Source organism: Rhinolophus sinicus, chromosome 14 (assembly GCF_057876585.1).
Source record: "Rhinolophus sinicus isolate RSI-liver-muscle chromosome 14, RSI-T2T, whole genome shotgun sequence".
Classification (NCBI taxonomy): Eukaryota; Metazoa; Chordata; class Mammalia; order Chiroptera; family Rhinolophidae; genus Rhinolophus; species Rhinolophus sinicus.
Genome location: NC_142514.1, coordinates 70,912,338 through 70,929,003, shown reverse-complemented (window position 1 = coordinate 70,929,003; position 16,666 = coordinate 70,912,338). Strand labels below are relative to the sequence as shown.

The 16,666-nt window shown below is 43.5% G+C and overlaps 1 protein-coding gene across 2 annotated transcripts in view; it reads left to right on the top strand.

Annotated features, from left to right (window-relative positions):
• BCAR3 (BCAR3 adaptor protein, NSP family member) overlaps positions 1 to 16,666 on the top strand; it is a 184,778-nt gene that overhangs the window by 104,309 nt on the left and 63,803 nt on the right. For both annotated transcript variants that reach the window (XM_074335150.2, XM_019752639.3), the window contains exon 3: positions 8,406 to 8,445. In XM_074335150.2, coding sequence (XP_074191251.2) covers positions 8,406 to 8,445 — 40 coding nt within the window. The remainder of the gene's footprint in view (positions 1 to 8,405; positions 8,446 to 16,666) is intronic.

The following is a 16,666-nucleotide window of genomic DNA, read 5'->3' as shown; positions in this document are numbered from 1 at the left end:
AAATACTTTGCGAGATGTGGGAGAGTGAATCTCTTCACATTTATTTTGCAGGTGATGAAACAAAATACATTTTCTTAAGTGTACATCTAGAAGCGTTATAGTTCTGTTTTTAAAGCTGCATCCGCTTTTAAATTAGCAAAGGCTATACACCTATGCCCCCACCTAGAATAAGAATTACCTCTTTATTGGGACTTTAATGCGATGCCCAGTATCTATAAAGAACCTGTCCATCTAATCACACACCAGCTGATACTTTTCCAAGAGACATCCTCTCTCCACTTACCAGGCCAGCTCTGTGTTAAGCACCTACTTCTCATCTTGCCATAAAAGCATGAAGATGGCCCTGTGGTAAACTCTCCCTGTCCTCCTGGTTATCTTCCTAATTAACCTCCCGGCCTGTCAAATATGTCCAGAGAGATTCATTATCAGCAGAAGCAGCCAGCCTCTCAGTGCCACTTTGAAAACATCTGGTCTCACTAGTGCCGGGAAGCCAGGCACTGACAGCAGAGACGTTCAATTGCTGTGGGAGCTCTGTCTGAAGCCATCGCAGGTCATTCACAGGCCTGTGACTAAGTTATCTCCATAGTAAAGAATCTCATAAGTCCAAGAACTATATTTCTCTCTTGTTCCCTCTCTCCCTCCAAAGTTATTCTACCTTTGGTGAACCCATGGAATGTGGTGGGAGAGAAGGGTTTGGGTCTAGGCCTTCTGCACAGTGGAGAGGGCACACAAATACACACACACACATACACACACACTCATTCATTCATTCATTCATTCATTCAAATCAACATTTATTGAGCAACTGTGCCCTAGGGATACAAAGGTGAATAAAATAAAATATGGTCCCTGTTCTCAGGGAGCTCATAACCCAGTAAAGGAGATAGACAAGTATATACATATTGTATTGAATTATAATTATTTGTTAACATGAAGTTTTATAATGCATAGAAAAGAAGTGCCGAGATGTTACTTCATTAATTCTGTGCATTGTGGGTGGGGGTGCAGAGGAAATTGTGGTCAGATAAGGTGGAAATGAATGGGGTAACAGGGATTCCAGGTCATTGGGTTCAGGGAATTTCAAATAGTTTGGATTTGCTGGAGTGTAAGGAGCAAGGTGAGGAGATGAGGCTGGTGAGATGGGCAAGGCCTTAGAACCATGAATATCTTCTAATAAAACATAAAATGAGAAGGCTAGACTGTCCATATATTGATCTTACCTAAAAGGAATCTTAGTAAGGAATATTGTCCGGTGAGCACAAACTCTTAGTAGATTTAAAGCCTCTTGCTATCTTTTCCTTCCCCCATCCTTCCATCCCCACTTTTCCCCAACTAAGATTTTGAGATGTTGTTGGAGCTTTGTGCTGGAGAAAAAGGATGAAGGCTCTAGGTTCCAAGGCCATATTCACATGCCGATGGGCTGCAGCCACAAACTTGCTGGTGGAGAGCCAACTTTCTCCTGGTTGTTGGGTTCTGCTTTCCTGATTGTGTGACGTGCCCTGTGGCATAGGTTGGTTAAGAATGATAAACCTGTAGACAGACCCTGAGGCTGTATATTTTCCTCCTTGGCCCCACCCCTTTGGGTAAACAAATGGCCTACCAGTCAAGCTCACCTTGCCTTTTTATCTTATATTTCAGTTAAGTGTTCTAGGAATGCATTCACTTATGATGAATGAACACCCACAAAACAAGAACTCTATCTTTCTGGGCCCCGCCCTCAGTAAGTTTTAAATCTAAGATTTTTGCATAGTGCTTCATATCTAGGAACCTTGCTCTGCTTCCTTATAAGGCCTGTATAGATTCTTTGTGTGTTCTATATAGACAGTCTTCATTTGTGAATCACGGCAATTTTGTTCTTCTTTTTCCAGTTCCTATACCTTTTCTTTCTTTTGCTTATTTAACGGTACTCGCTGGGCCCTCCAGGACAGTGGTGCACAGAAGCGGTAATACTAGCAGGCGTCCTTGTTTTGTTTCTGATTGATTTTGGTAATGATTCTGATACTTCACCATTAAGAATGATGCTTGCTGAGGTTTTTGGTATATACCCTATGTCAGGTTAAGAAGTTCGTTTCTATTTCTAGCTTGTGAAGTGTTAAATTTTTCCTCACCAAGATCATGAAAAGATGATTTGGAAAAAAAAAAAATGTTTTCCTCCCTCAATTAGATGGCCCAAATGATTTTTCTCTTTTAATCTGTTAATGTGATTAATCATGTTAATAGATTTGCTCATGTTAAACTGATCCTATATTCCTGACGTCAACCTAATTTGATTCTTACACATTCTTGGATTTGGTTTGTCAATATTTTGTTTAGGATTTTTTTCACATCTTTTCATGTGTGAGATTAGCCTATACTTTTCCTTTCTTTTATTGACCTCGTCTGCTTTTGGTATCAAAGTTATCCTCATTTTCAAGTCTTTTGAAGAGTTTATATAATTCTCAAATAACAAATAATTCCAAAGTTTGACAGAACTTGCTAGATAGTAAAACCATCTAGACCTATGGGAAGATATTGAAATGCTGATTTAATTTTGTAATGGTTATAGAGTTAGTCTGATTTTCTGTTTCTTTTTGTGTCTTAGTTTTAGTGTTATTTTTCTTGGAATGTGTTCATTTTTCCTAAGCTTTCAAATTTCTTGGCATAAAGATATTCATAGTATTCTCTTACTACACTCTCTTGTATCTATGATTATGCCCCCTTTTCATTTCTGAGGCCCTGGGGAAGAATCTGCTTCCATGCTCATACAGCTTATTGGGAGCATTGAATTCCTTGTGGTTGTAGGACTGAGGTCCTCATTTCCTGGCCCTCTCATAACATCACACAGAACAGAATCCCTTATGTCAAATCCCCCTCACTCTTCACGTCAGGTCCACTGGATAATTGCCATATCTTAATGTCAACTGACTTGGGACTTTAATTACATCTGCAAAATCCCCTCACAGCAGTACCTACTAGATTAGCGTTTGATTGACTCACCAGGGCATAGGAGTCTTGGGAGGGTGCATCTTCAAAGTTCTGCCTGTCACAGGGAGCTTGGAGAGATGGCTGGGGTCACACCCACATGGCCTTGAAGGCCATGGTGAGGACTTAAGGGTTTTGTTCTGAGTGGATGGGAGCTGTTAGAGCATTTTGAGTGGTGGGGATTGGGGGGAGGGGAATCTCAGTAAGGATCACTGTGGCTGTTGTGTGGAGATTGTGGAGCTGAAGTGGAGCTGGGGAGGGTATTGCAGGGGTCCAGGTGAGAGATGATGGTGGCCTGGACTAAAGTGGAGTTAACTCCTAAACATTTGGGGACTTAACTCCCCAAATGTGCATATTGTCTCATGCCCCCATGTGTTTGCACATACTTCTCTCATTGCCTCGGTATTTATCATTACCAGCTATCCCAAGCTTCTTCACCAGGACAATTCACTACTCAGCCCTCCAAACTTAGCTCAGATGTTACAGAAAGGCCTCTCCATGGAGTTTCCCTCCCACTGACACTCTCTCAGCAACCTGAGTTGCTTAGATCTTTTGCTCTGTCTTCCCCACTTGCCTGAAACCTTTTTGGGTCACGAGCAGGGCTCTTGTCTTGGGTTCCTGTGTTTCCATTGTCTGGCTTAATGCATGGCATATTGTAGATGCTTGATGATGTTTGGGGATGAATGTAAGAAGTATGGAAGGTACTGGGCATGAAGTAGACACACTAGTACTCAGGGAGTTCACCTTGTACAGGGAGAAACCATATATAAATAAATACACAATAAAATGTACCGGAATGCAGAAACCATGCCACATATGCAAAGGAGGTGTACCAACTCTACAAATTCCTAGTGTGAGTGGATTTTAGGGGGAGCCTTTATCCTACTCAGTCTGGAGTAATTGAATCTCGTTTCTCACATTCCTTCATTGTATGAAATAATCATCTCATTACCAGTGATTCCTTTTTATGTTATATTGAAAAGGATAGTTGTTTGGCAACACTGTTAGCCACTAATTTATTCTATAATATTTAAAGGAGTAAACATTCATTCTTTCTCATCTGTATTCCAACCACTTGGAAAAGAAGATCTGTGTTAGTGAAATTTGGCTTGTGTAGTCAAGATGGAGAACCTCTTAGCTCAAAACAGCAAACACTTATAGATCAAGTGTTCTTTTAAGAGGGAGGAAATTATTAACCTGATTACTGATGAAAAACAAACTAAAACAGTAAATATATCATTTCCGTGACTTCCCACTAGATATCCCTCAGTATGAACTTAAGAAAGTGGGATACTGGAAAGAATGATTTAACTGGAGTAAACACGATGATGTTATTTACAACTTAATAAACTTAAGAACAAAATGACAGGGGAGTCCGGTTTCACCCTGCTGCTTTCCTGTGGTCTGTGGACTGTGCACTGAGGGGCCGCAGGCCTGACAGAGGGGCTGCCAGACTCCAGTTGGAAAGAGAGACACACAATATCATGGGTTCACATGGGTGGAGTTCATTAAAAAAAAAAGGAAAAAATTAAAAAAAACACTTCATTTGTATTGCCAAGTTCCTTTGTTTGTTTTCTAGTGATCTCTGTTGGAGAATATAAATGTGTGCTTCAAGGAGTATTTGCTTCACAGTCTTGTATGAATAATTGGATATTCTATTTCAAATTAGAGGCTGGGGCTATAGGGCCAGCTGCTTTGTTTTCTAGTTCATGTCTTTCTGGTTAGCTGAGATCGGGTGGCTGGCTGAGAAAGGAGACCCAGCACTTCTGCATTTAAATATAATTTTGATTTGGTTCAAGGCAATGCTTTTCCAAGCTTTTGGATTTGTAACATACTCACTCGGTTTTATTTACTCTCCTTATATTCCCTCCCGTGTCTCTAAAAAGGATGAGGAGAACAATACCAGGGTCCCCTAGGGCCCCTTTGGAGCCCTGAACCAGAACTTTAGAACACTTGGATTCCCCTCTGCGCCCATAACAGAGTGAACAAGCCTCCCTTCGCAGAGTTCATCTGGGGTGGGGTCAGAGGGGACTTCGGTTTTATCCCTAACCAACACCTCCTAGTTTCCTTCTTTTCTGCCAAGAGAAGTGTGTGTGGTGGAGGATCAAACAGGATCATGGGAGTTCATCCAAGGGATGGGGAGCATTTGGGAGAACACCCAGGCTCCTGGGTGAGCTGGGATCTCTGGGCTGGAGAGCAGGGCAGTGGAGACAGCACAGCCCGCCCTGCCTTGAGCTGATCCCATCTCTGAGTGGGGACCCTGCTACCAGCAGCCCCCGCTGCCTCCGGGACCACCCACACAGCGCCTGGTCTGGTCCAGGTGGGTTAGCCCACCCCCTTCCCAAGAGAATTTGAGGGGTTTTGGTTGAGGATACCAGCTCAGAGAGTTGTCAGGTACATCTCTAGAGCTTTCCAATGTGAAAGGAAAAGGATTTTACAGCTAAATCTGGTGAGAAGAACAGCTCCTGGACAAAATTCTATTAATAAAAAGAATTTACTAAAAGAATGACTTTGGAGCACCCAAGCAAAGAGAGCTAAAATTGCAAATCTTGACTATATGATCTTGGTATTTGACAGCTATGTTCCCCAAAAGGAGTGAAATGAAGCTCAAGGCAAATGTTTGACAGTGTTAGATGCCAATGAAAACACTCAAGCTTTCCGATGAAAATCAGAATTTTGGAAAACTTGTATCCTCCATCACGAGCTCGACACTTCCCAATACTTAATTACTTCTGATGAGACCAATGATGATATTAACAAATGCGATTTTAAAAAAATAGTATAATGAAATGGGTCAAAATTTGGAAGATCTGCATAACTCAGTGAATCAGTGTTTGCTAGAATAGTGGTTACAGACTCAGACATGGATAAAAGGTCCATTCAAAGTGCGAGACAGATGCAAAAGAGTACGAGATATGGTTTCAGATTCCACATTACAACTAACCTTAAGAAACGACTGCTTGTAGTGTTTTGGTTTGGTATCAAAAAAGAATATCCATAATTATGTGAAAAGTCTACTATAATACTCCTCCCTTTTTCAATTACATATCTGTGTGAGGATGGATTTTCTTCATTTATTTCACCCAAAACATATCAACATATTGGATGTAGAAGTAGATATGAGAATTCAGCTGTCTTCTCCTAAGCCAGACATTAAAATGATTTGCAAAAATGTAAGACAATGTCACTCTTCTCACCACCGAATTTCTGTTATGAAAAACATATCTATTATTTTTATAAAAATGTTATTTATGTAAGCATTTAATGTTAAATAACGGGTTTATTTTTCAAATATGAATGAATAAATAAAAAATTGAAAATTTCTGTTTTAATTTCTATTAGCAATAACCAGTAAATATAACCCACCTGAACAAAAGCTCTTTGGGGTCCTCAGTAATTGAGAATTTAAAGAGCTCCTGAGACCAAAAACACCTGAGAACGATTGATTTAAACAGCACCCACCTATACTGTTCACCCATGCATTAAGACCTGTATGGATGAATGTATATAATTTACATGTACAGTTTTAAATGTACGTAGGAATTTGAAGATGAGAAGCAGCGTTTTTCAGTGGTTCTGATGTCTTTCTGCCATCACAGGAACAGACCGCTGGGCCAGGTCGTTCGCATAAGACTGAATGTCTGTAAGCCTGACATGTTAATTCGGTGGGAAAGCAGGGGTTCAAGAACTTAAAAGGAAGCACCATGGCCAACGTGCTACTGACTGAGTTTTTAGTCGCTTGCTGTGTGGTGTCACAGATGCAAGGCCCGATGACCTCAACATGTGGTCCATAGTATATGGCAGGAAAGCTGGTGGCCCGGCACAGCAGACAGACTCAGCTGCTTTGGGAAAAGATGCCTGATGAAGGGACACAAGCTTGAAGGCAGAATGTGCCTGGTGTTAAGGCTTTGAAAGGCTGATCTGTTCCCCTCCATTGACAGGAATGCACCCAGGGACCGTGAGCGAGGCTCTTCTCAGATCCTTTGGTTCTACAAGGGGACTCATTTTGGAACCTAATCCATTTGCAAGGAGAGGAGTATCTCGCTGCAGCTGCCTCTGTGCACGTGCCCTGTGGGCAGCCCTAACTGGGCAGTCAGACCAGGCTCAGAATGGCTTTGGGGGTTGGATCCACTTTCACCAAAAGGTGGTCGTGTCCCTGAGCTGTGGCTGTGCTGCTCCTGTTCAAGGAAGTAGTGCTGCAGTCTCCCTGGGTCTCTGCATGGCCCGGAGGCATCCCAAACGCCCGGGTTTGGGGGTTGAGCTCATCCTTCAGCAGGTGGCGGCTTATGGGTGGGGGCCCCTGCCTTCTGATGGACACTTGCTTCTTGTAGCTATGCTAAGACACCCCCTTGAGAAGACTAGTCTCACAGGCTTCAGACCCAGTCTGTCCTTCCAAAATGGTCATGTCTGGGCACACATAAGTTGATCTTTTTTTTGAAGTTTAAGTCTCTGAAGGCAGCAGACTTTCCACATCCTCTTCTGAGGGAGCCACCTAGCTATAACTCTGCAAGCACAGAAAACACTAACTCTCATAGCTCCCCGCCCCCCACCCGCCCCCCACCCCCACCTTGGCCTTAGTCAGCTCCTCTTCCATTTTCTGTAATAAGTCAGCATCCTCAATGCCACTGCCACTGTTTACTTTTAATTGTCTGGTTAATCCTAGAGTATTATTATGATAGACATGAGCAGACATTAGATAGGGAGAGAAACAGTATCAGGCACCAAAGAAAATTTGGGTGAATTGCTCAGCTTGGCACCAAGAGTGGATGGGTAATCGAGTCGGTAATAAAAAAGAGAAAGATGAGGAGCTGGGCACAAGACTCCTTTCTCTCACTCCGCTGGGGACTGGGTGACTTTGGGCAACTGCTCCACACACCTGAGGCTCCATTTACTTCTGTCAAAGTGGATGTGGCACAGCTGCCTGGTCCAAAGCACTGCAAGTTTGGGCATCTACTGTGCTTCCCCGAAAATAAGACTGGGTTTTGTATTCATTTTTGCTCCAAAAGATGCATTAGGGCTTATGTTCAGGGGATGTCATCCGGAAAAATCATGCTACGGCTTATTTTCCGATTAGGTCTTATTTTTGGGGAAACACAATAGTCCTGCTTTACTCCTACCTCTTTCCTCACAGCTCTTTGCTTCAGACTTTTAGGCTAATTTTTATGTTCGAGTGAATCTAGAATTACCACAGATAAATAATCCAACGTTTGGAGCCTGAATGTGACAGGAAAGAGTAAGGTCATGGTCTTATCCCCCCCCCCACCCCCGCCCCAACATGCACCATGAAAGGCATCTGTGTCTGTTCTAACTTCCTTATTTGTCTTCTGTGAATATTGTCTGGGAGCTGGGCCCATCTTAATAATTTGAATGAATAGGGTGAAATAATGTTGGATACAATTTACTCAATGCAAGAATGTTCTCACAATTGTATTTTCTCTTTTCAGGGATCAGCATCTTCTGGATCCAACTCTGGAATATGTGAAGGTAGGAAAGCAGGATTTAACATGTAATCAGGGCCCTATGTAATGGATTTCCCATTTTAAACACAATGTTGCCAAATAATGCTACAGTCTGGTTTGTGTAGGAAGCTGGTCAGATTGAAACAACCAGGAGATAATTTGACTGTTTTAGGCCTTTGGTAAACTTTGTAGGCGTTTTACCTTATCCTAGTCTATAGTCTTTTCTCCCTTATCTGAAACCCTTGTGGCCAGATGAGTTTTAAAATTCAGATTTTTTTTTGAAAAGGGAATATAATATAAGGGATGTAGAAAAGGTGTGTCTACGTCCCTCCCAGATGTATATGTATCACATATGTTTTTGTGCAGCTTGTGCACTGCAAAGCATTATGGGACACTATGATTTGACTTGACCATAACGTAAAAAATGTGCCCTAGAATTATGCAGAGTGCAAATCACAGCAGCCCTTTAAAACTCATTCCCTGCCTTGTTTCAGAAACTGGCTGTCTCCTACTGCAGACTCACTCAGGATGTGCTCAGCTAGCACACCCTCTCCCTTCACTCCACTAATTCAGTTTTTTCTTTTATAAAAATCCAAACCTTTCGCATCATCTGATGATGAATTCTGAAGCTAAACATAGACTTTTTGTAATGACCTGTTTCAGAATTATGTAAGCGATTGTATCTCACTGATATGTGTCCAGCCCTTGTGAGTTGAGCCATGCTGACTAAGGAGACAGTGGCTTCTGTCTAGCTGGGCTCTCCTCACCTTTCCCAGCAGTGAGTTGTGATGCAACTGCTTTTGGTGGCTCAAGTGGTCTCCTTTACAAGGACTTGCTGAGGTGATCTGAAGGTTATTCTTAACCGTGCCTGAGTCTGGTCAGAGGAAGTCTCTGTGTCCCTCCTGGATGCAGCACAGATGTCTTCCTTTCTAACTTGCCCAAGGTTTGGAGGGGTGGCTTGGGGATCTGTTGGGTGAATGAGCGGTATTTCCATTTGCCTGTATGGGCATTAAAGCTCTGAGACATTCATAGAGGCCTTTGACCTCAAGGATCCAGCACACGCCCACCCTACCATTTCTTAGGCTTAGCTGTCCTCTTGAGCCTGGCTGATGGGAATCCATGCCACGAAGGCCTCATACATACGCTAGCTGGTGCCTAGCAATGGGAGGGTGGCTGAAGGTGACTGAGCGCCGTGAAAGAGTTGTAGATAAAATGGGATGCAGTCTGGCTTTCGGACTTCGAGCTGTGTCTTCCCTACCATCCCTTTGTGCACTTAATGCCTCTTGGGCCTGGAGAGCAGTAGAGATTCCATGTAAAATATGTTACATCATGTAGGGCCCACCTGGTAGAGTCAGATTTATCAGCCTAACAAACAAGGGTCAAGATACCAAATGTTTAGGGACTCATTGTGACCTCAGAATAGTGGATGGATGGTCTGATCCCCGAGTTTTGTCTCTACGGTGGAAGTGCCCAGGTGTGGTCAACAGACAGCAGTTCTCATTCTGTTCGGAGCTCCAGGTTCAGGTTTCGCTCTCTGGGTCTTCGAATGTCTCTCTCCTTTCCATCGGAGAGTTGCTAACCATCTAGTGCCCAGGAGAGAGAGAGAGAGAGAGCGAGCGAGAGAGAGAGAGAGAGAGAGAGACCGAGAGACCGCTGGGATTGCCTCCACCTCCTTGGGTCTAGGAGAGAAGAGGCACTAACCCTGAAGTGTACCACATGGTATGCTGGGGCTGCAGGTTGTGGCAGGAGAAAACTGGGTAGAGAGTGAATCCAAAATCCGATTTTGTGCGGTCTGTACTCTGTGTCCTCCTAACACTCCACGCAGTTTGTATTGCAGCACAAACCACGTGAAAGGTCCAGTTCCCGGTTGCTAGGCTACGAGCTAGACTTTGAGTGGCCTCTCTGGTTGTGGAATGGAGGGAAACGTGCATGGCTTGAAAGCCCCAGGGCTGTGTGGAGGTGCTTTCACCTCTGCCCGCAGGCTCACTTCCTGCTGGGGCCTCACCACAGCACCTAGACTCTCCCGTGTTTGGATACGATAAGAAAATAAGAGCAGATCCACCGTAGCTGGAGAGTTAGGAATCTCATTCTCTACTGTTTCTAGCTCTTCATTCTGACTATTAGAGAGGGAGTTTTGTGTGTTCTTTTCTTGTTTTTCTACATTTTCCTTGTTTTCCTAGCTCTCTCCTCGCCCACATTTCCCCCCCCCCACAGGAGCTCAAAACACGATCATCTTGAAAGTCTGATTTTTAAGTTTTGTACAATTCTGAGGTCCCTCTCTGTAACCAATATAATTGATTTCTCTTTTACTGTACCTGAAAGAAACCACTTCTTCCAGGTTGGAAAACAGAAATCTCCACAGTGACTCCACCTTCCTCCCGCTCTTTCATTGTTAGTGACTTTGGTTCGTGTTGCACAGCTCTGGAATTTTCCTCTGCGTACCTAGCATACCTTCCCATAGATAAAACTAACCTTTTTTTTTTTTTTTTTTTTTTTTTTTTAACAGAGGAAATAGCTGTAGGCAAGATTGTGTAGTAAAGTTTATCTTCTGGGCTACTTTACCTCCTCACTGCCCCTCTTCACCCCCCTGTTTTTGTCATATTTTTTACCCCCATGAAAATGTATTTACTCAGTGTCTAGTTTCTTAGACCTGTGTCAGGTTAACTTCCTAGAACACGTGCTAAAATAATTGTACTAAAATGTGAATAAATAGTAATAGTTCAGTGTGTTAACCTTCCCAGATAGCATTCCAGTAGGAGACACCGTCACACCACCCCTAACAATCCCCAGAGAGGGCAGCCCAGTCCACACTCTGTTCTAAAAGCAAACTTACTCTGGACCTACCACCTTCTCTCTGTGGGTTCCATCTGCCCCACAACTAGAAACCAGAGGCTGGGCCACCGTCCCTGCTAGTTTCACATTTTTAGGATCCTCTCTGCCTGTGATAGGCTAGAGAGGAAGGTTTTTCAGCGAAGTGGGAAGGGGTTCCTAGTTACTCTGTTACTCTTGATCATACAGTTGCCATGTTGAGTGGAACAAGGGTGGCATCTCGTGTTGTGTCTCAGACATTAAGACCAAGGATGTGACAGATAATTGCCCACCCATCCTATTACCTCAAAAGACTGGAGAGTTACCCCAACATGCCTACATGTGATCATTATGCTTTCACTTTTCTAACCCCTTCTTGAACTTATGAAAGCTACTTTCACTTTCACTCTTTATCATTCTTTTCATCTTTTTCCTGGGGCTACTTCTTTAAGCTTCGGGAATTACGCTCCCACTCCACCCCCACACTAAATTTTAAAAATTCATATTATTTCCTATCTTTCCAATCTTCCAATCTTCCTTTTAAACTGAAGACTCTAATTCTTTGTAGCTTCTTCATCCACAAGACTTACAGTCATACTAATAATCCCTTTTCTGGGAGTGGTTTAAAATATATGTTTTCCGGGAGGAGGTGATTGACTAGGGCAAATCTGGGTGATTTTTCTTTTAGGAGAAATGTTTAGCATAGGTTTTTTTTTTCATTGTAAAATAAATTGTCCTTAAGAAAGATAAATTGGAAAATGTAGCGAAATAGAAAAGGAACTGGGAATGCCTATTTTCTTCCAAATGAGCCAAAATGTAGGCAAGCCCATTTTCAGGGTCAGGCTGTAAGCAGCACACAATGCCCGCCCGCGGACAAAGGCCTGCTCTCCAGGCGACCGCAGTTAGCAAGTGTGAGACGGAATGCAGCCTTTTGTTCCTGGCAAGCTTCCTAGTGCACGAATATCCTTTCTTTTGTAGTCAGCCGTGGTGGATTCTTGCTACAACCACTTATGAGCTTTTATAAAATGATTTGCAGTTTCTGAGCTCCTTTTCAGATGAGCAGGGACAGGACGGGAGGAGCCATTACCCTGAGTGGGGACCCACACCCTGCACTCTTCCACATCATCTTCCTCCCGAGTATGCGTGAGCAGCTCAGAAGCCCAGAGCCATTGAGAAATCAGTGCTTTATGGGGTTAACACTCCGCAAATGTTCTTTCCAAGAGGGTCTTATAGACATGACAGACTGCCCAAGGCTCAGATCTCAGCAAGGCCGTTTCCTGCAGTCAGCTGGGGCTGTATTAGGTCACCCAGCAGATTAAAAGAGGAGTCATTATGCGAATTCCAGCGCCAAGAATAAGTGCTCTGGTTGTGGGAGACCTTGGTGGGAGAGGGGGAGGCATGACTTCAGCTCCCTCTTTGTGCTCAAGATGGCCGCAGCCATGGTCACGGTTAAATAGCTGTCTTTGAGGAAAATCTTTTCTTCCAGCAGGGAAAACAGGCCAGTCTGCTCTGAATTAGCCAGCGAACAAAGTCATGAAAGGGACTTACAAAAACAATAGTACGCAGTACATTCCGTGAGATTTTAACAAGTTATATGAACCAAATAATGGCCCGATTGGCTGGCTCTGCAGGTTTTTGCCTGAGTGTGCACAGCACAGCGCCAGCAGCGTCGTCCCCCGTGGGACCAGAGATCAAACGCCGCCAGCGGTGAATGTGAAACAGCCCCTGCTCGCTGTGGGGCTTGCATTTGGAGGAATGAACTTCCAGCTTCTCCCACTCCACCCCAAAAACATTCTCCGCAAATATTCTTGTTAGGTTTAATGTTACTCCAATTTTAACAAAATTGCTGAGGCAGTGTGGGAAGACAGAAGAATAGGGATGGGGGACATTCGTTGAATGAGTCCCTCGTCCAGGTCTGTGAAAATGTGCCAATTTATAAAAAGTCAAACCTTACCATGAAAACATACGTCCATTTAAAAATCTGTATCTGAATGTTTATAGTGACATTATTTCTAAGGCACAAAAACTGGAAACAACTCAGATGTCCTTCAGCTGGTGAATGGATAACCTGTAGAACAGCCAGACACTGGCATGCTGTTCAGTCACAAAAAGGGATGGATTGTTGGATACATATAAAAGGTATAGTGACCGAAAACAGAGCAGTGGTTAAGAAGAGGAAAGGGGAAATGTCAGCTGCAAAAGGAAATAGGGAGCTTTGGGGGGTGGGTGATAGAAATACCTTGATTGTGGTTGTTTCAAGGCTCATAGAACTGTACTAATAAGAAGAGTGACTTTTACTGTGCGCAAATGATACCTTAGTGAGCCTGACTTTTAAAAACCAAGCTAAAACCTTATCATATTTTAGCCCGTAAGCGTGGCCACCTCAGTACGGGGAATTTCTGATTTTGAGATGGGCCACATCAGACTGCTGACCAGACAAATAAAGTGCTGATCTTGTGGGTATTTTGCTGCACTGGCTCATTCAACAGAGGCTTGGGTATCCACCATGTGTTAGCAGTCATTCCGTGAAGTCAGGCAGGCAGGAAAGTGTTATCAGGAGCCAAACCTAAGATACTGGCCGTAGGAATGGAGAGTCAGTATAGGTGCTGGAGGCCTTTTAGAGATAAAATTAAGAGCCGTTTTATTAGGTGAGTTGACAGTTCCTGGTGGGACTCAAATGCAGGAGGTGAAGAAAAGGAAACCATGGGGCAATTCCAGAGTTCACAAACTGCCCGGCATGTTGCCAGAAGCTAGTAGACTATTTCAGGGGAGGAAAGGAGATTTCCAATTGGAGACTTTCTTACCACAAGGACAGTAAGTTAATTCATGAGCATTTGGGGATAGGATTAGACTTGGGTCAGCAAACTGCAGCCCAACACCAAGTCTGGCCTGCTGCGTATTATTGTACAGGCCGCAAGCTATAAAATGGATTTTATAGTTTTAAATGGTTTCTTAAAAAAAATCAAAAGAAGATTGTGAAAATGATGAAATTCAAATTTCAACGTGCATGAAGTTTGATTGAAACACAGTCCTACCCATTCATGCATTTACATGTTGCCTCTATCATGGTGGTGGTGTGTAGTTGCAACAGAATGAGTGGCAAAGCCTGAAATGTTTACTATCTGGACCTTTACTGGAAAGATTTGCTGATCTCTGCTCTAGACTGCTCGCATGTGCACGGTCCCTGTTTTGCCTCCCAACAATGTGTAGTAGGTTTTCGACAAAAATTCCATCTTTTCATGCTAACTCTTCCATGATATAACCTCGCATCAAGGACATCACCTTTATGTTGTCTGATAACACAGCAGCACGTCTTTGAGCAAGCTGTGTCATCTGGCACAATTACAAAGATAATGCTGTTGCAACACTGTACTATTTGGACGCACTTCGTGGAGTAGATCTGTCTACTCTGAGCAGCATCTGTCAGCTGAGCCCATCACGTCTAACACCTTCAGCTCTGCTTGTTGAACAAGTGTGTGGGGACAGCACAGGTACCTGGATCCTGACTGCTCTTACCTGGGGCTTGTCTGAGTAATTCCTCAGGCCAGATACTGCTTTACCTGTGCAGCCTGAGATGAGTTTTCTCCGTGTCCCAAGTCAGAAATGAATTTTCCCTGGGCCTCTTGAGCTTGGTGGTTTGAATCAAGGTCAAACCCTTGAGCTGCCTCTGGAGGTGCTCAAAGGACTCTGCTCTGGCCTGTGAGTGGAGTGAGGCCAGATTCACATTCATATTCTGTGCTGCAGCCTTCATCCTTGGCTGAAGGAAGAGGACTCTTCTGAGGTCCCAAACAGTATGAATGGTGTGGCAAAGAGACTAGAAAACCACATGCAAGCAAAAATTGAAGATACGGCATCTGACCAGACTCAGCTTTATAATTGCACTTCAAAGCCCACCCTGTATGGTCTGTCTACCTCTTACCTCGTGTCTGCCATCTACCTTGTTCACTATACTTCTCTATGCTGACTTTTCCTGATGCCCCTGGGCCTTTGCTTTCCCCTTAGCCTGGAAGCTTCTTTTGAAGTAGAACAGCTGAGTGGTTTGAAGTGGGTGCTAAGATGCTGTTGTGGGTTGACTCGTGTCCACCCCAAAAAGATATGTGGAAGTTCTAACCCCCACCCCAGTACCTGTGAATGTGACCTTATTTGGAAATAAGGTCTTTGCAGATATGATTAAATTAAGATGAGGTCATACTGGAGTATCCTTATAAGCGACACAGACACACAGACAGCATGCCATGTGACAACAGAGGCAGAGACTGGGGTTGATGCATACACAAGCCAAGGAATACTGAGTACTGAGGTTTGCCAGCAACCATCACAAGCTAGGAAGAGGCAAGGAAGGACCCTCCCCTAGAGCCTCCAGAGAGAGCACGGCCCTGCTGACACCTTGATTTTGGACTCCTGACCTTTAGAACTGTGGGAGAATACATTTCTATTTTAAAGCCACCAAGTTTGTGGTAATTTGTTACAGCAGCCCTTGGAAACTAATACAGACACAAAGCCCCATCTTAGCAGTTTCTTGGGTGTGTGACCTTAAGCTAGTTTCTTCTGAAATCCTCTGGAGCTCAATTTCCTGAACAGTGAACAGGAGTTTGTAGGGATTAAAGGATTTAGTTCACATCAGGTTGTTCGCACAGAATGTGCAGGTAGCACTCAGTAATACTAGTTTAGTAACCGTCACCCTAGTTCTCTATGTGGCTCGTCCATCTTGACTCAGATTTCACTCCCTTAGGGAGACCTTCCCAGGCCCCCTGCTAAAAGCAGCCTCCCAAGTCACTATCTCATTACTCTGTATGTTATCCTCACGGCATTTGTCCCAAATTCTATTTGTTTACTTAAAAAACACAAAAACGAAAAGCAGAAAACACCCCTTCTCATTAGAATGTGAGTTCTGAATGCAAGGACCTTTGCTTGCCCTCTTAATATTTAGCTGACCGATGACCACATACAACCAGATGTAAAGGGCATTTATATTGAGACAAGAAGAAATGATGTTGTTTCAAAGATCTTTAGGTTTCCCAAAGCAAGTAACACTTACATCTCTAAAAGTTTTCCAGAAAATCTTCAGTGATTTTATTTCATGAGAGCAAGGAGGTTCCCACACCTAACCTCGGTCTACCTTCTTTAGCCAACCTGGTATGGGATAAAAATTGCGAGGGGAGGGAGAATCACTGTTGTCATCTTAAGTACGCACAGATTTAGGCAGAGAGATGCACTTTTAAAAAGTGTAGTTATGGCAACCTCTATAGCTCAGACCTATCAATTCCTCTGGAGATCTTCGTATCATCTTGTCACCAGGTCCCAGTAACTCTTCAGCCACCAAATGGGAGGCCAGGCTTTTTAGCATTGGAATCATTTGCTGTTAAGCTCTGCTCTCTAGTGGTAAACGAGTGTCACAACAGTAGTATTTGACTACAGTTCACTTTCTAAATATTTTG